At 45.8% G+C, this 26,256-nt stretch overlaps 1 protein-coding gene across 1 annotated transcript in view; it reads left to right on the top strand.

Moving 5' to 3' along the window:
* LOC122793328 (protein RUFY3-like) overlaps positions 1-26,256 on the top strand; it is a gene marked incomplete in the record, with an annotated part of 2,132,439 nt that overhangs the window by 659,913 nt on the left and 1,446,270 nt on the right. The window contains 1 exon segment of the mRNA XM_044061223.1: positions 2,432-2,497. Coding sequence (XP_043917158.1) covers positions 2,432-2,497 — 66 coding nt within the window.

Raw genomic sequence — 26,256 nt, 5'->3', positions numbered from 1 at the left:
AGGTGAAGGAATTTATTCAGGAGGTGGGATGAGTTGATGTTCCCCATAGAACTATGTGGTTTAGGATTACCTAATGTGAAGGAGTAATTTAGAACTAGTTAAAGTTCATATAAATAGCATAAGCAGAAGGTTGTACATCAAAATGGAAATGGATAATGAAATAGGACGCATGAGAAATAATTATTGAGTATGAATTTGGATGCAGTTCTTTAGAAAGAATTACAACTCTAAGGAGTATTGTATTCATAAAGTAGCAGAAAGTATTCTAAAAACTGAATCAGCACAAGATTGGAGAAAGATTTTGCCAGTAGGGATGATTATAAGTAGAGGTATGCGAGACTGGTAAGAGGGAAGTGGAATTAATGGAGAAATTTAGTAAAGGGACTATAGAATTGGAATCGTATAACTAGAGAGAGAAAGGTAAGAGAGTGGGTTGAGGCCAAGCAGAAGTTTGGACTGCAGATTCGAGACCACCTTTCATGACAAGGATTGATAACAGAGTATAGGCAAAGAAAAAGGGATAGAGGAGTGAGAGACCAGGTCTGGTAGAGTTTTTAATTGAGTCAAGAGTAGATACTACTGATAAAAGTGTGATAATACTGCACGATAACTATTAGAATCAATCAGAAGGTTAGAAAAGATTAGGTAGGGAGATTGGAAAGGCAGTTTACAAATGAGTAAATGAGTAATGGGAAGATTTCAGAGAATGTTGCCTTAGCTACATAGCAGATCCTGGAGTTGTAGTGGAAAAGAGAGAGGTAATTGGAAACATTTTGGGGGAATGCAGGGAGATGGCAGATTGTAAAAATTCTTTGCCAGATATATTGGGCAAATATTTGTGACTAAGGAAATGATTCTTCTGAGCTGGGACACACGATCTGAATTGCCTAGACATAATAAAAAAGAAATAGTAATGTCATATTCAGTTTAATGCTATTTGGCTGGTAAAAGTACTGGAAAAGGGAAGTCAGAATCAAAACCAACTGTAATTGAAGTACTGAATATTGTAAAGGGATCATTAGAAAAGAATAGAGGCAATTAGCATATAAATGGAATCTGTTGGAACAGTAAATCCAGAATATTGCTCAGGAGGAGGAGGAGGGGTTTGATATACCTCTCAACTGTCCAGATTTTTACAGAATGTCCAGATTTTTACTTCATATTTTTGGTCTATTCCTCATAAAATTTTTGGCTTTCTAGATTTTTGTGGCAAGTCAGTGAGGACTGAATTGACTAAAGAATGACGGGCATTTCAGTTTCAGACTTCAAATCCTTCAGAAAATGCATAGTAATACAAAACTTTGTCCCTGCATTATTTTTGGCTTTGTCCAGATTTTTTGTGCTAAGAGGATGAGAGCTATGGTTTAAGGGAAGGTATTAACTGAGCAATTTATGTAGTGTTGGAGTGAATGATGATTGTTGAAATCATGTATGTATACTGCATGAAAATGAAAAAAAATGTAATGTCTTTTTTTTTCTGTTGATGTACTGTTGTTATTTTTTGGAGCTTTTCTCCATGGGCCTCTGCTGAAAAGGGGCTTGTTTGACCAGTTGGACTTTCCCAGTAAAAAAAATAAATAATGTATAGACATTTTAATTTAGTCCATCAGCCAACAGGATTTTTTTGTATGAAGATGGGAGGAAACCCAAACAAAACACATATTCCACGCAGTGAGCAGAAGTCAGTATTAAACAGTGGATCTAAGAGAAGAAAGATCTTACCAATGAGCAACTGTGAACAAAATGCTAATAATGATCCTGTTTGAGTTGTCCACCGCCATGGGTTACTCTTGCAAAACTACTGGAATTCTGCTCATTTTGTTACAGTAGAGAGTGTGGTTGTTTGATAGTCTTTCCCTGTAGTAAATTGTCAAGAAAAGACTTGCTACAGTATTCTTTTGGACCACTATTTGTTTTTGGCTTCTTGTGTTTTATATTAACAGTCTAATAGCTATTGTCTGTATGTAGTTACAGTTTTCTTTCCGTGTGCTCTGATTTTGCACTGATGTTACCATAGGCAACGTGTTTCTCATTAGAAGAACTAAATGGTGTGTAACTCTGATGTTAAGTGGGTCATGCAGCAAATGCTTTGTGAAGAGCAGGGAGTGATTGCTGTTACATCGTGCAAAAAGGTCCTTTGCTTGAAAATGCAACCTACTCCTGAATGAGTCTTACTGTGAAGATCTATTAAGGAAAGCACTTCACTCAGCTGGACTTTTTAATAGTGCATAATTAATATGTCTTGTTTTGTTTTGTGTTGCTCAGGTTAAATGACTGTGTAGTGATACTTTGTCTAATCTTAATCTGTTTTAATAGTTATAAAAAAAATTATAATTATACTGATTGTAATGATAGTTATAAAAATGGCCTTCTCTAATGATTAATAGTTTCCTGACTAGTAATTCATTTTTTTATCTTCATTTTCCTCTAGGAATGAAAAACTCAGTGAAATTCTTGATCAGAAGAACTACATAGAAGAAGTAAACAGACAGCTAAGGTAAAGAACTGTTCTCTTCAGATGGGATACAAGATTTGGTAATTCTGGTTACAAACACCATATTCCAGGGAAGTGTGATGTGACTATTTTTGAACTAAACATTGATCCAGTTCAACAGTGATGCTACTGCTGCAGATATACTGTGCTTTTAAGATGGGCAAGTTTGACCTGACAGGAATTGTTAACAATTGTCTAGTAGATGAATTATTGTGTTTTGGGGATGGTAATAATTTATCTGTTTTTGGCACCTTTATGTATTTATTTAACATTTGTTTACTGGGGAAAGCCCAACTTGGAATAAAGCCAATTTTCAGCAGAGGCCCAGGGAGAAACACTCCAGATGCATGTTTTTGTAACCTGGGAGAAAATTAGAGCATCATGAGGAAACCCACATCTGGGTCAACAGCCTTTCCATTCTTCATCCTCTTCATAGCTGCCCTTATTTCCTCCTTGCTAATTCATTGCACTTCCTGATTCACTATTCCCAAATCATCTGACCTTCTCTCTCTCTTATTGTCTTCATTCATCAGCCCCTCAAAGTACTATTTCCATCTGCTCAACACGCTCTCCTCACTTGTGAGTACATTTCCCTTAATATCCTTTATTACCCTAACCACATGTTTCCCACCTTGGTCTCTCTGTTTAGCTAATCAGTACAGGTCCTTTTCTTCCTTCTCAATGTCAAACCTATCATACAACTCACCATATGGGTGATCCTTAGCCATTGCCACCTTTCTCTCCACCATATACCTCATCTCCTTGTACTCCTATCTACTTTCATCTCTCTGACAATCCTACTTCTTCGCCAACCTCTTCCTCTGTATACTGTCCTGTACTTCCTCATTCCACCACCAGGTCTTTGTCCTCCTTCCTCTGTCCAGATGTCACACCAAGCACCTTTCTAGCTGTCTCCCTTATCACCTCTGCTGTTGCTGCCCAGCTATCTGGTAATGCTTCACTGCCACCCAGTGCCTATCTTAACTCTTCCCTGAACTCCACCTTACAGTCATCCTTTTTCAATTTCCACCTTTTGATCCTTGGCACTGCTCTCACTCTCCTCCTCCTCTTCTTGATCACCAACGTCATCTTACAGACCATCATCCTATGCTACATAACTACACTTTCCTGTCACCACTTTGCAGTCTCCAATCTCCTACAGAATGACCCTCCTGCATAGGATATAATCCACCCGTGTGCATCTTCCTCCATTCTTGTACATCAGCCTATGCACCTCCCTCTTCTTAAAATACATATTCACTGCAGCCATGTCCATCCTTTTCATAAAATCCTCTACCATCTAACCTTCTGCATTCCTCTCCTTAACACCATACCTACCCATCACCTCCTGATCCCTTCACCATCATGCCCACTGATATCACTCCAGTCACCACTCTCTCACCCTTTGGTACATTCTCCGCCACTTCATCTAACTCACCTCAAATTTTTTTCCTTCTCATCCATCACACATCCAACTTGCGGAGCATATGCACAAACAGCATTAATCATCACACCATCAATTTCCAGCTTTTTAAATATCATGAAGATTTGAAGAAAATGAGTTGTACATCATTTTTACCCCTGGAGTTTGTAATTTAAAATTCCATTTTTGCGGTTTAGATTTGCTCTGCTGCTGCTTTGTCTGTACTGTAAAATGCAGACTTCCAGTAGAGGCCACTGTCTGCAATGCAAAAGGCAGACCACCAGTAGAGGCCACTGTCTACAGTGTAAAAAGCAGACCACCAACAGAGGCCACTGTCTGCAGTGTAAAAGGCAGACCACCAGTAGAGGCCACTGTCTGCACTGTAAAATGCAGACTTCCAGTAGAGGCCACTGTCTGCACTGTAAAATGCAGACTTCCAGTAGAGGCCACTGTCTGCAGTGCAAAAGGCAGACCACCAGTAGAGGCCACTGTCTGCACTGTAAAATGCAGACCACCAGTAGAAGCCACTGTCTACAGTGCAAAAGGCAGACTACCAGCAGAGGCCACTGTCTGCAGTGTAAAAGGCAGACCACCAGTAGAGGCCATTGTCTGCACTGTAAAAGGCAGACCACCAGTAGAGCCCACTGTCTGCACTGTAAAAGACAGACCTCCAGTAGAGGCCACTGTCTTGCACAGTAAAAGGCAGAGCACCAGTAGAGGCCACTCCTCTTAGTTGATCAGTATGTTGTGGAGGCATCTTAAGGCTGACCTCAGTGTCATATGCTTGGTCCATCACAGGAGTTGGTCAGACATTTAGCAACGCTTTCTGCAGACATTTAGTCAGTAAACATGGGCAAACTTTGAACAATACATGTTCAGCTACACTGGATCTGTGGGTCATCCGGTGCACATATGGACAATGTGTGTCATGTTAAAGTACAGATTATAAGCATACAGAAAGGAATGTGCTCTGAAGTAGTGTATGACTGCTGTTATTATAGGCTGAATGTCAGCCTGCTCTCATCTGTGGGTCATCCAGTGCACATATGGACACTGTGTATCGTGAAGATGCAGGTTATAAGTATACAGAAAGAAACTTGTTCTGAAGTAGTGTATGCCTGCTGTTCTTATACGCTGAGTGAGGGCCTTCTGCCATTATAGGCTGGGAAGTGTCCATGAGAGGAGAGAAGGTGCAAGGAACAAATAAACAGAAGTAAAAAATCTGACGCTGTTAATCTTCCTATTGATCACTGATGGGGTTTGGTTCTGAGCCCTCCGAACCGAGTCGGCCTTATACCAAACTTGTGTGCACCAAAAACTCCCGAGCTAAGCTGCTACCCACAATGCCCTTCACTCGGTTACCTCAGATCTCGTTTTCTGAGCAGCCATCTAGCAGCGTTTCACCAAGCTCTCCAGCTAAGTGTTATATTTTTTCAAATTTTATAAGTATTTGTGAAATTTTTCTGTCAGTTTGCTAATTTTTCTCTGTTTACTCACTCGGCTCTACCCACAGGTATCTCTTTTCGTACCATTGTTGGTGTTGACCCCTTTTACCCTTGTGGTATTCCCAATACCATTGTTGGTATTTTCTTCTCTTTCTTTCTCTACACTTTCTTCTACTTAGTGTGTGTGTGTTTCCTGTTATGTTGGAAAAGAAAGGGACTACGGGTTTAAACACTGCTCCTTTTGCAGTGGTAGACTCCCGAGTAGTGATTTACATGAAGAGTGTGTGTTTTGTTTGGGGGTTCCACACTTATCGGCAAAACCTCCTTGTGATTTTTGTGCCAGCTTCAGTCAGCGGATGCTGAATGAAAGACGCAACAAGTTGATTCTTAAGGGTCTGCTTCCTTCGCCTTTTTCGGAGGCTATTTCTGCGTCAGAGGTCTCATCCCCTCCTTTTGTGGACAAGAAATTTCCTCATTCAGACCCCTCTTCACCTGCTGGTGATAGGGGCAAAAGCCATAAGCACAAGGCCCACAAGACTTCTACCAAGCCGTGTATTGCCTCCTCGGTTCCGACCACCTCGGTTCCGAGTTTGGCTCCAGTGATTCATACTGAGGTTGCCTCGTAGGTGCCTGTTCTGGCTCCGATGATTTTGGCGCCCACTACAACCTCGGTTCCAACCAGTGTGCCTGCTCTACCTCGGCACCAGCGTCCCCCATTTCTACTCCGTCAGTTCCGACTACAGCTTCGGAGCCACTATTGACCTCCACCACAGCTGTGACCTCGATTCTGAGCCCGTTCTTGGCTCTGATCATTCCCTTGTTGCCAGTTTCCAAACTGGAAGCATCTGTGCCATTCTTAAATTCATCACGGACCCGGTACACCCCGTCTGTGGATCCATTTGCCAGACAAGCCTTCAGCCCCTTTTTGGACTGGCCTGACTCCCCCTCAGGGGCATCAGAAAGGTCCACCAGGAGCCTTTCAGAATTGGATGTGGTATGCCTTTTTGATCAGCTGCTGACCGCCAGAGGAATTACAAATTTTCCCAGACCCCATCCCACTCTGGGCATTGGGTCTATTACACTGGCGACTCCTACATACTTCTCTCCCTTGGATCCCTCGGTTCTGAGGCTCATATTTCTAACGTCTGTGAGAGGACCCCCTTCCTCGGGGCTGACAGTGACCGTGTCTAAGGCTCCAAGGCCCCTTTGGGTGTCGGTTCCATCGGAACCCACCCTTCCTCAGTCTCATGCTTGCAGGTGGAACCCTCAGTTCCGGCCACAGTTCCGGTTGTGTTGCCAGTTCCGTCTTCAGGACTGAGGGCGATTCCGCCCGCCCTGGTTTTGCTTGGGGCTCTGTCCCCGGAAGTGGATCGCGTGGAGTGGGGTGTGACCCTGGTTCCGAAATTGTCTCCTTTGGTTCCTGCTCCCATTCCTCTTCAGGTGGGCCTGCTTTCTGGGTGATGGAGAGGGTGCTTGCTTCGAGCAATCTTCCTACGTCAGACATCCCACCAGTTCCCTCTGAGCCGCAGCTGTCAAAGGCCACCCCCTCAGAACTCGTAGAGCACAAGGCCCAGGAAACCCCTATTCAGGGCATTTCCCTTTTTGAGTCTTCTTCAGATGCTCCCACCAAAGAAACCCCTCGGAAACGGCCGTGTAAGAGCAAACACATGGACTCCCCAGAGGAGTCAAACTGCAGTGATGTGTGGAAGGATCCCCATGGTCACCTCCTGATGATGTCTCTTTTGGAGACATCCTGGAATTCTTGAAGCAGAGAGGTGATTGGAAGCCCTCCAATCCTTCCTTGGAGGAATCCGTATTCCTGCAGGCCTTCTGCTCTCGGCCCTCTACTTCTTGGGTGATCCCCCCCCCCACCGATGAGTTGGTCAAGCTCATCGTGCAGCGAGCATGGAAGAACCCTGACTCCATTGAGGCCATCCCCAGGAGATCAGATAAGATACTCTCCCCTCCAGAGGATCAACCCCATTGGTCGAGAGGTTTGCCAGTAGACGCTATGGTGGTGGCAGCAGCCACGAAAAAGGACCTTGCGGAGGAAAGTCCTGCTGTTCACCCACCAAACAGAGAGTCCCGGGCGGTGGACAGGTTAGGGAAGCAAGTTTTTGCATTAGCGACCTTTGCTGTCAGGTCTCTTAGCTTTCTGCCACATTTTATGAGGCTCCAGAGAGATCTCATCTCTGAGCTCTCTGGAACCCTCGCGGGTCAAGTTTCAGATGGAGCACGTGATAAAGTTGCTTCCTAACTTGCCACCGTAGAGTCAATCTCCAGTTTGTCCATGAGGTTGCTGTCCCATGCAACCAAAGGAGCGGCTAGAGCTGCGGGTGCAGGCGTAATTATGAGACGCCACGCCTGGATGCGCATTTGTGACTTTGCGGACTCCTTCAAGTCTTCCTTTTTAAATGCCTCCATCAAACCATCGGCTTTGTTCAGTGCTAATGTCAAGAATACATTAGCCAGGTGCGAACAGGACAGCAAGACCTTGTCTGCCGTGGGTCTATGTTTTTCCAAACCTCAGCGTTCCTTCTCCAGAAACCAGAGGAGTGGAAAGATGTGGCACAAGAAGTCTCAAGGTCCTTTCCATGATGCACATGGTGAGGACTCCCCCAGAGGCAGAGGTGGTTCCAATAATGGAAGATGCCCCTTTTGGGGCAGAGGGGGGTCCCTGAAATCAGGACTCTAGAGATTCTTTCTTGGGAAGACCGTATCAGCGCTCCTGAAGTGCTGCCCGATTGCTTTCCTGTAGAAGCAGTCGGGGCGTGTTTCTCTCTGCATCAGGCTGCCTGGCTCTCCATTATTACAAACGCTCAGTCGGTGCAGAGAATAATTTCCAGAGGCTATCACATTCCCCTAATCTTTTATCCAAGACCTCCAAAATCGCTTCCCGATGTTCCACCCAGTCAAAGGGAGGAGGCAGCTTCCGAAATACAAAAGCTATGTCAAAAATGAGTCATCCAACAGGTCCCCCCAGACCAGTGCGGATCAGGGTTTTACTCAAGATTATATTTAGTGCCAAAGAAGACAGAGTATCCCATTTTGGATCTCAGCCAGCTAAACAAATCAGTGGTTCAGACCAAGTTCCACATGGCCACGATTCAATCCATCCTCCCCTTTCTGTGGGGAGGGTATGTGGATGTGCTTGTTAGATATCTGAGATGCGTATTACCACATCAAAATGGACAAGCACTCCAGGAGTCTCCCTTGCTTCTGGCTGGGAGCCAATCACTAATAATTCAGTGCCCTGCCATTTGGTCTCTCGACGGCCCCCAGAGTGTTCACAAAATGCCTAGCAGTGGTCACAGCTCATCTGAGACTTCAGGGATTCCAGGTGTTTCCGTATTTAGATGACTGGCTCCTCTCCGCCCCACCAAGCACCTTCTGGTCAGGGAACTCCGCTACACTCTAGTTCTAGTGGAGTTGCTGGGCATCACCATCCACTGGGAAAAATCCAACCTTCAGCCCTCACAACAATTGGAATTTATAGGGGCAATATTCAACACTCAATCAAGTCTGGTCCCTCTTCTCCCTCACAGGCTTCAGAGATTAAGGGCACAAGTTCAAGTGATACTCTGTCGAAGAAAGGTGTCAGCAAGGGAAGTTCTTCAGGCTCTGGGGTCTATGGCAGCAGCCATCCCAATTGCTCCCCTAGCCAGATTACACATGAGACTACTACAATGGCTCCTTCTGTCCCAGTGGATATCCAGTTTTCATCCTTTCAGCTCACAGGCTCTCATCACCAACATCTGCAAACAAGATCGCCTCTGGTGGTTGAGTACAGACAAAATTCTTTGGTGTTGCCCCTTCCAGGCCCCCAACCCCATGCCACGGTGACCACGGACGCTTTCCTGATAGGGTGGGGGGGGCCACTTCCAGGGAAAGTCAGTCCAAGGCACGTGGTCCAGCATAGAGGTCAACTTGCACATCAATGTCATTGAGTTAAGAGCGGTGCTATTGGCATTGTAAGCATTCTACCAGCTCCTTCTGTCCAGAACGATTGCTATCCAGTCAGAAAACATGTCCGTTGTCTGGTACATAAACAGGGTGGGACCAAATCCTATCCCCTATGTCGCGAAGCCATGAGTAGCTGGCATTGGGCGATAGCTTCCAACCGCTTCCTGATCACAACGCATATCCCGGGGAGCTCCAGCGTGATTGCGGACAGCCTAAGCAGATGCATCCTCCATCCTCACGAGTGGTCTCCCAATCCGAGTGTGACGGCAGAAATCTTCAGCTGTTGGGGCCAGCCATGCTGCAATCTTTTTGCCTCTCCCTCAAACACAAAATGCAGCAGCTACTTTGCCCTCTTTCCCCCTTATGGGGAGTCACTGAGAGATGCTTTGATTCACAGTTGGCCAGCAGGTCTTCTTTATGCTTATCCTTCAATTCCTCTAATCCCCCTTTTTCTAAGGAAAGCTATTTGGTTGAGAAGCAAAGTGATCCTCATTGCCCCATTCTGTCCTCATCAAGTGTGGTTTCCCTTCCTCCAACCTCATCTGTTACAACCTCCTTGGATCCTAGACACGCATCAGGACCTCATATCTCACCCACAAAGGCTGACTCCACCGAATTTATCCACTCTCAAGCTGACGGCTTGGTTCCTCTACTTTCGTTAGTTGCCAGGCAGCAAACCCTCTCCTCATCTGTCCGTGATATGATCCTGGCCTCCCATAAACCATCCACCAGAAAACTTTGCAGGGACAAATGGAAAAGATTCTCCATCTGGTCACATAATCGGAAGCTGGATCCCTTCTCAGCTCCTGTAGCTACTACTCTTCATTATCTTGCTGAGTTGTTCGACAATGGTGCATCAGCTTCCACAATTCAAGTCCATTTAGCAGCTATTTCCAACTTCCATAATGGTTCAGATGGAGTCCCGCTTATTTCCACTCGACTTTGCAAGACCTTCCTCAAGGGTATTTTCCACAGCAGACCTCCCATCAGACAACCGGTGGAGGTATTGGATCTCTCCCGGGTTCTTCAGTCTCTCTCTCTCTACCCGCTTTTGAGCATGCTGTGACATGCGATCTAAAATTCCTGTCATGGAAATCATTATTTCTGGTGGCGGTCACTTCAGCCAGATGAATATCTGAGTTGCAAGCCTTATGTATCAAGAGCTCTTATCTGATCTTCCATAAGGACAGAGTATCACTTCATACTAACCCATCCTTTCTCCCCAGGGTGGTTTCCGACTTTTCTATTAACCAGTCCATTGAGCTCCTTGTATTTTTTCCAAATTATTCAAACGAGAGAATACTGCCTACATTCATTGGATGTTCATAGACAATTACGTTTCTGCCTGGACAGAACTAAGTCCTTTCACAAGTCGGACCAACTTTTCATTTCCTCTTCTGGCCCTAGAATGGGATGTGCAGTATCTAAAGTTACTTTGTCAAAATGGCTCAGAGATTGCATTAGCTTCTCATATTCGCTTACGAATGAATCTAAGCTTGGTCAAATAAAAGCTGACTCAACTAGGGCTATTGCAGCATCGGTTGCCTTCCACTCTAGGGCCTCCTCTGTGCAGCAACCATTTGGGCTAAAACCCATACCTTCATCAAGCATTACAAATTAGATCTGATCTCCAGGGGAAGAGCGACCTTTGGCTCAATGGATGTCCTTCAAGAATGCAACTGCAGTCCTTACATATGGGTTGTCCTGCCTCAGGCAGCACTCGGTTGGCCGGATTCCAAAGTCTGGGTCCGGTGTCGGCTGATGTCGCCTCCTCCCCGACGTCAGAGCGGCTGGGGTATAAAAGCATCAGCCGACGCCATCTTCCTCAGTCTTTCTTGCCGCGTGGTGCCCGAAGCAGAAGCAGTTTGCAGGTGCCGGTCGGTCAGCTCCTGTGTTTTACTTATCCGAAGTCATCAAAAAGCTAAGTACCCCATTGGGGAACCTTTTCTTGCCTCAGCCGATGTCAGACAAAATTGAAAAAGTTAATTGTTTGTCTTGTCGTAAACAAATACCTCATAAGGACTTCCATTCTTACTGCCTCCCCTGCCTTGGCCCAGACCACGACGTCACGGCCTGTGCTTGCTTCAATAAGCGCACTCTCAGGCGCCGGGCAGAGTTTGCCGAAGACTTTTTTGGCGATAAATACTGTTATATCATGCCGTCAGAACAACCGACACCACATATTTCCAAAAAACGGAAAGACCGGGACCGACATCCTCGGCCCGCGACTTCCACCGACACCACACCAAAAACTACCGCGAGTTCTTCGGTCTCTTCTGAGGTGGTTGTTCCGCCGATTCGGACTGACGACACTGCTTTACCGATCACTCCGGCCCTGGAGCCAGCGCCACTGCCGGTTGTGGACTTTCCTCCAGAATCTGAAGCCCAAGATTTACCTGAGACCATACCGGTGGACAAGGTGACTCCAGCACGTGGGGCAGCTAGGCCTTCTATGTCTATGTCTATCAAGGCCTATACATGTGCTAAGGCTGCCAGCCATGCTAAGTCTCACCCTCCTAAAATTTTGCCTCGGCCCACTACTGATAAGCAAATCATGACCTTAGCTGCAGATTTGATTTCCTTAATCCGAGGCTCCCAGGCCCATCCTGAGAGAGGTTCTCGGCCTCCTTCTGACAAAAGGCCCAGGGTTGAGCACACAGACACCCTTTCTTCTCATGAAGCTACTGCTGACTCTGATCACTCAGATACCCAGGATGAATCCTTCCAGGCCTATGAGGATTCTGATGCGGAGGATTCTATTCCTTCTGCTTCTCCTCCTGAGGATATTTCTTTTGGGGAAATTCTCCATTCCATGAGAGAGCATTTTCAGTGGCAAGGCCAGGAATTCTCTGACTCCAGGAAGCGGCTTCGTACCTTCCTTAAGCTTCCCCAACACAGGCCTTTAGCTATCCCCCCTGTGTTAGATGTACTGGATGATGTGTACGCAGATTCGAGTGCTTCACCTGACTCTCTCCCCCCTGCTCCTGTCAAGCCAGACAGATACTACAGGGTTCCTGAAACTCACAAGCATTTCTTTAAGGCCCATTCTGTGGATCTAGAAACAATTTCTCAGGGGCCCAAAGGGGTGGCCACATCCACGGCCAAAAATCCTTTGCCCTCAGACAGGGAAGCTAGGTCTCTGGAGAGGTGGGGCAAAAAAGTTTATACCTCAACCACTCTTGCCATGAGAGCCCTTAATTGCCTTTTTCATATGTTTCAGTATCAGAATTTCTTGATGGATAACTTGCAGAAAAAGTTAGCCTCTCCTGAGCCTTTAGACAGAAAGGCCTTGCAGGATTTGGTCCATAACACTTAGCAGGTTAGCAATCATTTTCTTCAGTGTGGTTATGATGCATTGGAAGCTTCATGTAGGGCAGCTATGACAGGGGCAGTCATACGCAGACATGCATGGTTGAAAGAACAGGCATTGCCAGATCATGTTAAGGTAAAGCTTCTAGATGCACCTCTGAAAAAACACAAGCTATTTGGTGCTAATGCTCAAGATGTGTTGAAATCAATTGAGGAAAAGGCAAAATCAGTGCAAACAGTCAAGGATTTCCTCCAGGTTCAGCCACCAAGGTTCAGCAGGAATTGGCCTACTAAGAATTGGTCCTTTCCGGACACTGACAAATTTCAAAGGGGAAAAGAACAGGCGTGCCCGAGGAAGAGGGCAATACAGAGGTTCCTACAGAGGCCGCCAGTGGCAACCGACTAATCAGAGAGGTGGCGCAGGGACATCCCTTGCTCCACAGGGACAATCACAATGACTTGACTTTGGCACCGCCTACCAAGGCTCAAAGAGAAGCACCTTTAGGCGGAAAATTATCCTTATTTTCAAAAAACTGGCACATTTTAACAAAGGACAAATGGATTCTGGACATAATAGACCAAGGCTACAGGTTCCACTTCCATACTTTACCAACAAAGCAAGGCATGCCAAACCTGCCACAAAATCAAAGGGCAGAGGCTTTCGAACAAATTACAAAGCTGATAAAAATAAAAGCAATAGAAAAGGTTCCTCCTCAGGAACAAAGCCAAGGATTTTATTCAAGACTGTTCCTTGTTCCAAGAAAAGAAAATCAATGGAGGCCTATACTGGACTTGTCCGCTCTAAACACCTTTCTCATTGCACCAAAATTCAAAATGCTGACACTGCAGCAACTCCTTCCCATGCTGGGCAAGGGGTCTTGGCTGGTTACTCTGGACCTCAAGGAGGCATACCTGCATGTCCCAATCAGACAAAGTTGCAGAAGATACCTCAGATTTTTTGCAGGGTCAGAGCATTATCAATTCTCAGCATTGCCTTTTGGCTTATCTACTGCGCCCAGAGTATTCATGAAATGCCTGGCATCAGTAATTGCACACTGCAGACCCCAGGGGATACAAATATACCCTTACCTGGACGACTGTCTTATACAAGCGGACAGCAAGCAAGCCTTGACAAAAAACTTGAATTATGTCATTTACTTACTACAGGCTTTGGGATACACGGTCAACTTACAAAAGTCAAGACTACTGCCATCCCAACAAATACATTTTCTAGGAGCCAATCTAGACACAGAATCGCAAATGGCTTACCTCACAGATGAGAAGCAAGAACAATTACCACAGTACTTCAGAAGCCTAGCAAGGCTCACCCAGATGACTGCAAGGAAAATCCTGCAGGCCCTGGGTTTTATGGCATCTTGCATTCTACTGATTCCACTGGCAAGACTTCACATGAGAAAACTACAATGGTACCTAAAAAGTTTATGGTCTCAACACAGCCACAACTTGGAAGCAATTATCGCACTCATCCCATGTCTACAAAAGGAATTTCTGTGGTGGGCTCAAGCAAGCCAGTCAAACAAAGGTATGCCTTTCAGCAAACCTCCAACAAGCCAAACCATTACAACAGACGCCTCAGACCATGGATGAGGGGGCGCACATGGAGGGCAGATGCATTCAGGGACAATGGGCCCCCCAGGAAATACATCTACACATCAATCAAAAAGAGATGTTAGCAGTAATTCATGCAATCGAGGCCTTCGGAATATATCTTCAATAAGGTCATCTACTAAGAAAGACAGACAGCACCACTGTTATGTGGTACATAAACAAGCAGGGAGGTACTCATTCTTACCCCCTTTGCAGACTAGCAATGGCTCTTTGGGAAAAATCCCTCAAACTGAATATACAGCTGCAATCCCAGTTTGTTCCGGGCAGGGACAATGTTCTGGTGGACAGTCTAAGCAGAAACATCATGGACTTGCATGAATGGATGCTACATCCAGACATTTTTGCTCAAATAACTCATGCATGGGGGAGGCCGGACATAGACCTCTTTGCCTCCCACCTCAATCATCATCTGAAAAAGTTCTGCTCGAGGACGCACCATCCACAAGCCTGGAGAATAGATGCTCTCTCATTCAGCTGGAACTTGCTAACAGTCTATGCATTCCCACCTCTACCATTAATGACCAAGGTGTTACTGAAAATCAAAGCAGAGCAACCAGAAGGCATCTTAATAGCTCCAGATTGGCCAAGACAACACTGGTATCCATTACTAAGGAGCATAACTTGCACCAAATCATGGCCCCTGCCTCAATGGCCTCTACTCTTGACTCAGCACAATTACAGGACGGTTCATCCCAACCTGCAAACTTTACAGCTGACAGCCTGGAGGGTCCCATGATTTCTACCCATATCTCTCTTTCCAAGGAAGTTCAACAGATATTATTGGAAGCACGCAGACCTTCCACCAGAAAGGCTTATTCAGCCAAATGGAAGAGATTCAGCATCTGGAATACCAACAAGGGACAGGATGCATCAGTAATGAGCATACCACACATACTGGAATACTTGGCAGAAATGCTGCATAATGGACTTTCATATTCTCCCATAAAAATACATGCTTCAGCAATTTCAGCAACATACAACACTGATCCACCTGTGTTTTCACATCCTTTGCTAAGACAATTTCTAAGAGGGATAAAGAATATCAAACCTCCCAGAAAGCCACCAATACCTGCATGGGACCTCAACTTCGTGTCGGAAAAGCTAACTCTTCCTCCTTTTGAACCAGCAGCATCTGCAGAATTGCAATTTCTTTCATGGAAAACAGTTTTTCTGTTGGCAATTACCTCAGCAAGAAGAGTCTCGGAGATACAGGCCCTCATGGCAGTGCCTCCATTCCTCATTTTTCACCAGGACAGGGTTTCTTTAAGAACCAACCCTTCTTTTATGCCAAAAGTGATTTCCAGGGTGTCTCTGAACCAAGCAATTCACTTGCCCACTTTCTTCCCAAATCCTCAAAATAAGGGGGAGAAGCTGCTGCATACTTTGGACATACACAGACAACTACGCTACTACTTGGACAGAACAAAGGTCAACAGAAAGTCTGACCAACTATTTGTAGCATACGCTCCTGCAGTGCAAGGAAAGGCAATTTCCAAGCAAACTATTTCAAAATGGATTGGACATTGCATCAGATTCTGTTATTCTTTCCATGGAAAGGGTGTGCCAGCCAATATCAGGCCACACTCCACCAGAGCTACAGCCACCTCCACAGCCTTCCTAAGAGGGGTGGCTACAAAGGACATTCTAGAAGCTGCTACATGGAGCTCTGTGCATACATTTTCCAAACACTACAACCTGCCTTTATATTCCAGATCCCGAGCAGGCTTTGCTTCGGCAGTCCTGCAGGACATTTTAGCTACACCATCCTTATCTTAGAGCCTACCACCCCCAGCTTGGCTATGGTATTCAACCCATATGTAAGGACTGCAGTTGCATTCTTGAAGGACATAGTACAGTTTTGTACCTACCGTAAATGTAGATGTCCGATAGATATGCAACTGCAGTCAGGTTTTCCCTCCCTCCTACCCCTCTGTGTATTGGATCCACTTCCCTCCTTTTATAATTAGCTGGGGATATCTGTTATGGTGTATCTGTTTATTACTATTGTGTATGGCTGGAATTTTTTATCCATTTTCTAAATTTAGCCTTCCTTGGAGGGCACCTGGCATCTGGGGCAAGAAACACTGAGGAAGATGGCGTTGGCTGATGCTTTTATACCCCAGCCGCTCTGACGTCGGGGAGGAGGCGACATCAGCTGACACCGGACCCAGACTTTGGAATCCGGCCGAACGAGGGCTGCCTGAGGCAGGACAACCCATATGTAAGGACTGCAGTTGCATATCTATCGGACATCTACATTTATGGTAGGTACAAAACTGTACTTCCTCAGGAATGTTCATCCATAAGGGCCACCCAGGTTCTCCAATAGCTTGGGATTCTGTCCCATCAGTGATGAATGGGAAGAAGATTAACAACTTCAGATAAAGAAGTTATGTCTCACCATAACCTTCTATCTGAGTTGTTGATCTCCTTCCAGTCATCACACCCTCCCAACAACCCCCCGCCAAAGGCTCCTGGCTCTTTGTGATATTTTCAGGGTTTCTGCGCAGCGATGGCCTCCGACTTTCTGCTTTCTCCTATATGTTGCATGCAAACTTGATCTGAAGTAACTAAGTGAAGGGCATTGTGGGTAGCAGCTTAGCTTGAGAGTTTTTGGTGCACATAAGCTTGGTATAAGGCCTTCTCGGTTCCAAGGGCTCGAAACCGAGCCCCATCAGTGATGACAGGAAGAAGATCAACAACTCAGATGGAATGTTATGGTAAGACATAACTTTTTTTTTTGTTGTTGCTGAAGAGGCTTGTGAGTATTGTTAATAGAGGATGAAAGGCAGCATGTAAAGGAGTCAAAAGTAGATGCCTGGAGATTTTAAGGGGGAAAATTGAAGGAGATGATAGACCAGGGTAAGAAGAGAGAAGGTGTATAAGAACTGGTTAGATGGGTATAGTTTGTAAAAGTGGTATTTAGTAGGTAGGAGAAGATGAAAGCAGGAGTGAAGTACATAGTAGAAGTTACTTATAGGACTAAGGTCATGCTAGTGATATAAAAGGAGAATAAAGTGGGATAGTAATATAGGGAGTATGCTATGGTTGTGTTATTGACCCTGTTTGGAAAACCTTCTCGAGGATAGAGAGCCCCAGGTGAGAGTTAAGGTCTACTCCTTGGTAGATGAAATGTAAAACTATCCCTTTACTTCCTCAGCCAAATCTCCCAAAGTGTGAGAACTAAACAAGACTTCACGATATTCTGAACAAATATGTGTGAATCAGTGCTGCCCACATTTGAAATGCCTGTGAAGTTTCATAAATGGACTGCTTCCCTGGATACACCACAGCAGTTCTGACTGCCATATAACTTGCTCATGGTAGGCAGCATTTATGAGTTTGACTCTGTTTAGAAAGCCTCTTTTTCTCATAAGAAGTGGGATCTGGATATCTGTGGTAAGGGATATGTTTGAAAGCTGCCCAGTTGTCTCCTGGTTCACCCCCACCCCATTTCATTCTGTGTTTTTAAAGACACAGTGGTGTCAGATGTGTCCACTAGCAAATGGTAGGTTATACAGATGTGCCAGGGGAGTTGTGTGGAGAAAATTTGTTCTTCTTCCCCCAAAGATTATGGTAGGGCAAGAGGTCTGACCCATCCTAAATCTTAACTTCAGCATTCATATCACTTATCTGAGGATTTGGCATGGTCACATCTTTAGTCATATGCTGCTGCAACAGTAAAACTTTTGAGTAATGTTTCTAGACATTATAGATGTATAATGGCTTTTCAGTGTATGGGGAACCACACAGCAGATTTCTGCTCTTTACTTTCACTTTAAGTACAAAGCACTATATCTTTACCTTACCTATGTCCCTGCAGTCTTCACCAAGATGCCATTTATTATGAAGGAGCTTATACAGATGTATTTTTATGACTGGATGACTCTCTGGGGCTTGCATAGGACTTACCCTAGCAACAGTAACTTGGAGTTCGGCAGTAGGTAGGCAAAGTCTACACTACTTATATTGCAACAGATTCTTATTGCTGGGGTTATCATACACAAACAACGTTCTCAGTAGAAAAAACACTTTAATGTGAGGAGCAAAGCTTTCGGATAAAATCCTTTATCAATACTGAAAATACAAATGCAAATGCAGAGTATATATATAGGTCTAAAAAAGTCATATGACCGGCAGCCAAGAAGTCACATGACCCAATCATTAAAAGAAAACATGTAGAAATAAATAAATATGCAAAGCTAAAAAATGCAACAGCATAATCCATACATGAAAACAAAAAACATTTAAAAAAGGAAGAATGTATATTTTTAAAAAAAGGAAGAATGTATATTTTTAAAAAAAGCAAAGTTTTAACCTAAAAATCACATGTACAATCATATACATAAAGAGAAAATCTCATAATCTAGATCTACTCATTCTGACCAAAATAGGTTTAAGGCTGACAGTACTATTCAAACCAGGGGGTGAGTCACCCATCAATCTAATTATCCAGTTGTATTCTTTAATTTCTAATTTGTTATTGATATCACCACCTCTGGGTGAGGGTGAAACATGGTCTATAGCTTTAAATTTAAATACATGCTGTTCACCAAAACATAGCCTGTGTTTATATAAAGCATTAGTGTCCACACATCTTGGATTTCAGACTTGTGTTCTGTGATCCTATCTTTAAGTTTACGCGTGGTTTTACCCACATAGAAAGAGTTGCATAATACACAGGTAGCAAGGTAAACCACGTGGGTGGTAACACAAGTAGCAGTTACATTGAACCTAAACAGCCTCTTACTGACTGGGTGTTCAAAGATACCTAAATGTTCATCATCAATGTCATCACAGCACGAGCAGTTATAACATTTTCGTGTGCCCATAATGCTGGATGGATGTGTTGTGATATTTGTAGGAAAATCTTTGTAACAGAGGACACTCTCGAGGGTTCTCATGTTACGATATGCAAAAAATGGAACATTGCCCAGCATTGCTTTTAACTCTTCAGATGCCATCAAGATTAGCCAATTCTTATGGATAATACGTTTAATACATGGTGTTTTTGTACTAAACAAAGTAACGTATCTTACTTTCATCTCATTCTGGATGGACACATTGGGCAAGCCAACAGCTTGTATTTCTATGGCGTCATTTAACATAACAGGGGCCACCCTCGACTTTCTTTCCTCTAGCACATTTAGTTTCTCATTATTTAAGGTGGTAGCATCGTAACCACTGTTAGTGAAATCAGCTATCATTTCATTCAACTGTTCGGAGAAGCTAGGATCTTCCGTGTTAAACCTACTAGCTCTATAAAATGGAGACCTGACAGTACCTCTAAAAACATGTGGTGCATGCATACTACTTGCATGAGTGTACCTTCCTGCACAGACTTCCTTTCTATGGAGGCTTGTTCTAAGTGTACCACCGTCAAGACTCAAGTTGATATCTAAAAGATTAATAGTAATTTCAGATGAACACATTTTGAACTTCAAAAAAGATGAGATTGAATTGATGTACAGCATAAAATCATTCAAATCCTGTAACGTGCCCCCCCAAATCAAAAAACAGTCGTCCACAAATCGTTGAAAGAACTTTACATTATCTTTATATGGATTCAAACCACTAAATAAATGATGTTATGTGATCCTATCTCGCCTACATTCTGAATGATGGGTTCGGAGCCGATCCCTCGGCTCCGACTCGGCACGCTTATGCCAAAGAGCGAAGTCTCTTATTGGCTGAGCTTACTATATCCCAGGATGCACCACAACCAGTCCCCCAGATCTCGTTTGCCGCTTCCCTGCGAAGACGTGGTCTCGAGCTGGCTGGGCTAAGTAGTTTATTAAACTAACTTTTCTGTCAGTTTTTTGCTGGTTTTGCTCTCAAAAGCTGTTTTAACAGCTATCGCTATCTTTGTGTACGATTTGGACTTGGATTTGTTGTGTGTGATTGAGTTCAGTTTGTTTTCGGCCCCCCTCCATTCAGGGCCTTCCCGGACTGTTAATATTTTAATTACAGGGTCTCTAATAATTGTTCAAATTGGATTAGAGTTACCTGTTCTTTTTACAGGAAGAGTCGGCTTTATTTATTACTGTTAGCTTATATCAGTAGTTAAAATTTAGTGTACTTTCCTGTCAGAGTGACTAGATTTGTGTATCAACATGTCTCAACCCCATAGGCCTTCGGGCTTCAAGAAATGTTCTAAATGTGCTTTTAAGATGTCTGTTACTGATGACCATCTACTGTGTGTGTATTGTTTAGGGGCAAAGCACTTGCAGGAGTCATGCAGTGTATGTCACGCTTTTTCCTCTAGGGTCCTCCAGGAGAGGAAAAATAAATTAATTCTTAAAGGGTTGATTAAACCCTCTTTTGAAGAAGCCTTGTCTTCCGCTCCGACTCCTGCCAAAAAGAAAAGGGCGTCGGCTCCGACCAGTCCGTCGGATCCGACTGCCAAGAGACCTAGGCAGGCCTCTCCTTCGGCTCCAAAGACTTCGGAGCCGAGGTCGGAACGGTCTGCCTCGATGCCTCCAGTATCGACTCCTCGGAGCCGATGGCTGGGGCATCGAGAGGCGGGTCACCTTCGTCGGCTCCACTGCTCTCGGAGCTGACAAGGGTCGCCCGCTCAGACACTTCCTCCTCGGCGCCGAAGTCTACCTCGGCACCGATGGAATCTGGTGTGTGTTTCCTCGGCGCCGATTCTCATCGAGTCGCCTCGGAGCCGGTCCCCTAGTCCCTTGGGGCCGAGGGAGAGGTCTTCTCGAACCCGTTCTGTTTCCTCTCGGTCTTCGAGAATGTCGGATTCTGATATAGACAGGGTGCTCCAAAGACTTTTCCAGTCCCCAGTCTTTCAAAATTTGTTTCGGCTCCGACCCAGTTGGCTTCGGAGCCGATGACCATGACCCACCCCATTGCTATTCCTCCTCCGACTGCTTCGGCTCCGTCGGAGCAGGTGCTCTTGGAGCCGGTGGAGATCTCAGGGTCGGCTCCGACCCTTACTCCAACCCGCGCCTCGGGTCCGAGTTTGGTACGCGGACTTCTTCGGCTGGACCCGAGGGTGATGTTTCGGGACCGATGCTTTCGGTTCCGAGCCTCCCTCTCGGTGCTTCGGCTGCGGGACTTCCGTCTACTATCATGGCCCCGGAGACTGGACGCTCCCAGGATTCTGGAGGTCCGCATTTCAGAGCCATGAGGAGTTCCTTGGCCAAATCCTCTTCGGCCATCTCTCCGGTTTTACCAGCACCTTCCTGGGCGTGGAGACTGGGTCTTTGGCAGTTCCCTGTCCGTAGCCAGCGGAGCCCCGAGGCCTGAGGTTACCCCAGTGGGGTTCCCCTCTTCCTGAGGGTTCTTGAGTCATCTCCAGAGGAACCCCAAGGAAGAGATCGTGCAAGAGGAAGCACGTGGACTCCCCGAGTCTATTACGCCGGACACGGATATGGATGATGCGGAGGGGTCCCTAAGTCGTCCTCGGACGATGTCTCCTTTGCAGACACCTTAGAGATCCTCAAACAACGAGGCGGCTGGATGTCCAAACCCCCCTCTGCGGACGAATCAGTGCTCCTCAAGGCCTTTGGGGCTCAGCCCTCCGCCTCCTGGGTGTCTCCGCCCTTGACGAGCTTCTGGATTTAGTTTGTCGGGCGTGGGAACACCGGATACCGTGGAACCAGTCCCTTCTCGCCCAAAAAAGTCCTTATCTGCTCCCCGAGAAGGAGTTCCTTACTAAAGGCGTGGCTGTAGATGCCATGGTGGTGGCATCTGCTACACAACAGGACGTGGCAGAGGCTTCAACGTCCATCCATCCTCCTAATAAGGAGTCTAGGAGTATGGATAGGTACGGGAAGCGCACCCTGACTTCAGCGGCCTTTACTTTAAGGTCTCTGAATTATTTGGCACATTTTACCAGGCTTCAGAGGGATCTGGTCAAGGAGTTGTCAGACTCCCTCTCGGGTAACCTACCTGAGCAGCTAGCCCAGTCCGTTAGCTCTCAGTTGGCTATCCTTACGTCAATTGCTAACTCGTCCATGAGGCTCATTTCTTATGCGGCCGAAGGGGCGGGCAGAGCGGCAGGCACAGGCGTTGCTCTACGTAGACAAGCCTGGCTCCGCTTGTGTCAGTTTGCGGAGGCCTTCAAGTCTTCCTTCGCCGACGCTCCCTTTGATGGGTCCTCATTGTTTGGACCCAAGGTGAAAGACACCCTTACCCGCTGTGAGCAAGAGGGAAAAACGTTATCTGCCGTAGGGGCCCGTTATTCCACTCCCTTTCGGCCTTACCCCAAGGCCAGAGGAGGGGGAAAAATGTGGTTCCGAAAATCTCGCAAGTTTTTCTCCCAACAGCAGGAAGATTCCCCGTCCAGAGGCAGAGGGCGGGGAAATTTTTCAGGGAGACGCCGTCCCAGAGGCGGCAGAGGGCCCCGCAATTCTGGAGACCGCGAGTCCTTTCGTGGCTCTTCAGCCTCCCATACAACATGAGGGATTGCCCGGCTGTGCTGCTCCGGAGCCAGTCGGGTGTCGTTTTGCCAAGCACCTAGAAGCCTGGGAGTCAATCACTCAGGACAGATGGGTGCTTCGGATAATTGCCGGAGGTTACACCATCCCATTCAAGGCCTCACCCCCTTCGTCCAAGAGAATCCCGGACCCACCACCCAGTCAAAGGGAAATAGCAGCCGCAGAAGCTTCAAAGCTGCTAGGAAAAGGAGTCATCCAACCGGTCCCCACAAACCAAATCGGATCAGGAAATTACTCCAGGTTCTTTTTAGTGCCAAAAAAGACAGGGGACCTGAGACCAATATTGGATCTCAGCAGACTAAACCTATCCGTCACGAAATCCAAATTCCGAATGGTCACGTTGCAATCCATTCTCCCGTTGTTGGAGAAGGATGTTTGGATGTGCTCCATAGACCTCAAGGACGCCTATTATCACATACCGATACATCAGGCGTCCAGAAGGTATCTGCGCTTCAGCCTGGGAACCAGTCATTACCAATTTTGTGCTCTGCCCTTTGGTCTCACCACAGCCCCCAGGGTGTTCACCAAGTGTTTGGCAGTAGTGACGGCTCACCTGAGGAGTCTTGGATTCCAAGTGTTTCCCTATCTCGACGACTGGCTCCTGACTGCCACCACCAGGCATCTACTTATGGACAACCTCAAAGCCACCATCTCCTGGGTGTTTCCCTAGGGATTACATTCAATTGGTCAAAGTCTGTCTTGCTGCCCTCTCAGCGCATAAAGTTTATAGGAGCAGAGATAGACTCAAGATTGATGCGTGTCTTTCTTCCTGCCGACAGGATTCGAACTTTACAGGGCCAAGTTCTAGCTCTGATCTCAAGATCCAAAGCCCCAGCCAGGATGGTCCTACAGGTTCTAGGCTCAATGTCTGCCACGGTACTTTTAGTTCCTCTAGCAAGGTTACACATGAGGATTCTTCAGTGGCTCTTATCAACTCAATGGTCCTTCCAAGATCTTCCCCTCAATCATCACATCATGATTACGGAAATATGCAAAAGGAACCTTCGCTGGTGGCTCCAGACATCCAACTTGGATCAGGGAAAACCCTTTGTTCTCCCCCCTCCAGTGGTTACCCTGACGACAGATGCCTCCCAGATAGGGTGGGGGGGGCATTGTCTGGGCAGGCTAGTTCAGGGATCCTGGCTTCCGGACGAAGCTCTTCTCCACATCAACGTGTTGGAGATGAGGGCTGTACTCCTATCCCTACAGGCCTTACACAAGTTTCTTCCTCAGGGCATCATAGCCATCCACACAGACAACATGTCGGTGGTTTGGTATCTGAACAAACAAGGAGGGACCAGATCGTATCCCCTTTGCAGAGAGGCCATGAGAGTGTGGGAATGGGCTGTAGCTACCAACCGCTTCTTGGTAGCGACCCACATCCCGGGAAAGTCAAATGTATTGGCGGACAAATTAAGCAGGACAATTCTCTCTCCTCACGAATGGTCTCTAAACCGCGCAGTAGCAGCCCAGGTTTTCAAGAGATGGGGACGCCGTGCTGCGACCTATTTGCGACTCCACAAAACACCAAGTGCCAAAGGTTCTTCTCCTTGATTCCACATCAGGAAGTACCAGCCATGGATGCTGTAGCACAAACTTGGCCAACAGGGTTGCTTTATGCCTTTCCTCCAATTCCACTCCTTCCCAAAGTTATTCAAAAAGCTTCTCAGCTAGGATCTTCAATGATTCTGATTGCCCCATACTGGCCTCGTCAGATATGGTTTCCTTACCTGAAAAAGCATGCAGTGGACGATCCGTGGACCTTAGACATGATCCCGGATTTGCTAATCCATCAGTCGGGACATTGGCATCAGTCCCTTCAATCTCTGAAGTTGACAGCTTGGCTCCTCCACTTCCAACCTTAGTTAGAAGTCACACACTAGACCCGGAAGTTGTTCACATTTTATCTTCGGCCCACAAACCTACCACTAACAAATTGTACCTCAGTAAGTGGAAGAGGTTTGCTATCTGGAGCTCAACTCAAGGGCTTAGACCCTATCACTGCTCCTGTCCCAGAGGTTTTGAAATTCTTAACATCCCTATTTAATCAGGGATCTTCTGTCTCAACTATTAAAGTTCAACTAGCTGCTATCTCTAAATTCCATGAATCCACGGATCCTCCTTTGATGAGCAGCAGATTATGCAAAACATTCATTAAAGGTGCGAGCCTGTTAAGACCACCAGTTTTTCATCCTGCACCTCCGTGGGATCTTGATTTGGTGCTGCGCATTAACATCTCCCCTTTGAACCGGCTGCTACGTGCGAGTTAAAATATCTGTCATGGAAAACGGCATTTTTAGTGGCTATTACTTCGGCAAGAAGGGTCTCAGAGCTTCAAGCCCTGTCTATTAAACCACCGTATTTGATTTTCCACAAAGATAGAGTATCACTTAGGCCTAATCCATCCTTTGTCCCAAAGGTCTGCTCTAGTTTCTGTCTTCAACAATCTCTAGAACTACCAGTTTTCTTTCCAAAATTCTCTAATGAAGCAGAATACACTCTCCATAAATTGGATGTCCACAGGCAATTACGCTTCTATTTAGACAGGACTCAGCAACTTCGTAAGTCAGACCAGTTGTTTGTGTCCTTCTCAGATAATAAATTGGGCCAAACCATCACAAAAGCTACAATCTCAAAATGGATCAGAGATTGCATAACTCAGGCCTATTCTTCTTGAATAAGCAACTTGCATCATCTATCAAAGCTCATTCTACCAGAGCTATGGCTACTTCTATAGCTTTTCATTCCAAGCTCGCTATTTCGGAAATTTGTGCTGCGGCTACTTGGTCCAACCCGCACGTTCATTTCCCACTACAAATTGGATGTGGCATCTAAAGGACGAGCTTCATTTGGTTCCACGGTACTCAGGAGTGTTTTCCAGTGAGCCACCCAGGATTCAGGTGCTAGGACGCTGTCCCATCATTCAGAATGTAGGCGAGATAGGATCACATAACATCTTTTAGTTATGTACTCACCATAACTTCAGATGTTTGGGATCCATCTCGCCTACATTCCTGATACCCACCCTCCTTCCCCCTGCCTTGCAGATCAGAAGAGATTGAACGGTTTTGAGCTCTACTGTTTTTATCTTGTTTCATCTGACGATGTTATATAAGCAGGGTATGCATGTGTGCATGTATGCGGACAAACTAGATCTGGGGGACTGGTTGTGGTGCATCCTGGGATATAGTAAGCTCAGCCAATAAGAGACTTCACTCTTTGGCATAAGCGTGCCGAGTCGGAGCCGAGGGATCGGCTCCGAACCCATCATTCAGAATGTAGGCGAGATGGATCCCAAACATCTGAAGTTATGGTGAGTACATAACTAAAAGTTTCCTTTCCCACTGGTATAAAACTAGGTTGGCATAAGTATTGGCTACCGAAGTACCCATAGCCACACCTGTGAGCTGAAGATACAAGGATTCATTAAAAAGGAAAACATTATTTCTCAACACCACATCCATGAGAGTGCATATTTTTTCAATTTTGTGGAAGTTGGGATCAGGACATGAGAGTAAGAATTCCCTTAACAAATCCAGG

Source organism: Protopterus annectens, chromosome 2.part0 (genome assembly GCF_019279795.1).
Source record: "Protopterus annectens isolate FY-2018-M chromosome 2.part0, PAN1.0, whole genome shotgun sequence".
Classification (NCBI taxonomy): domain Eukaryota; kingdom Metazoa; phylum Chordata; order Ceratodontiformes; family Protopteridae; genus Protopterus; species Protopterus annectens.
Note: the sequence above shows the minus strand (reverse complement) of the source record. Positions and strands in the feature narration are given on the sequence as shown.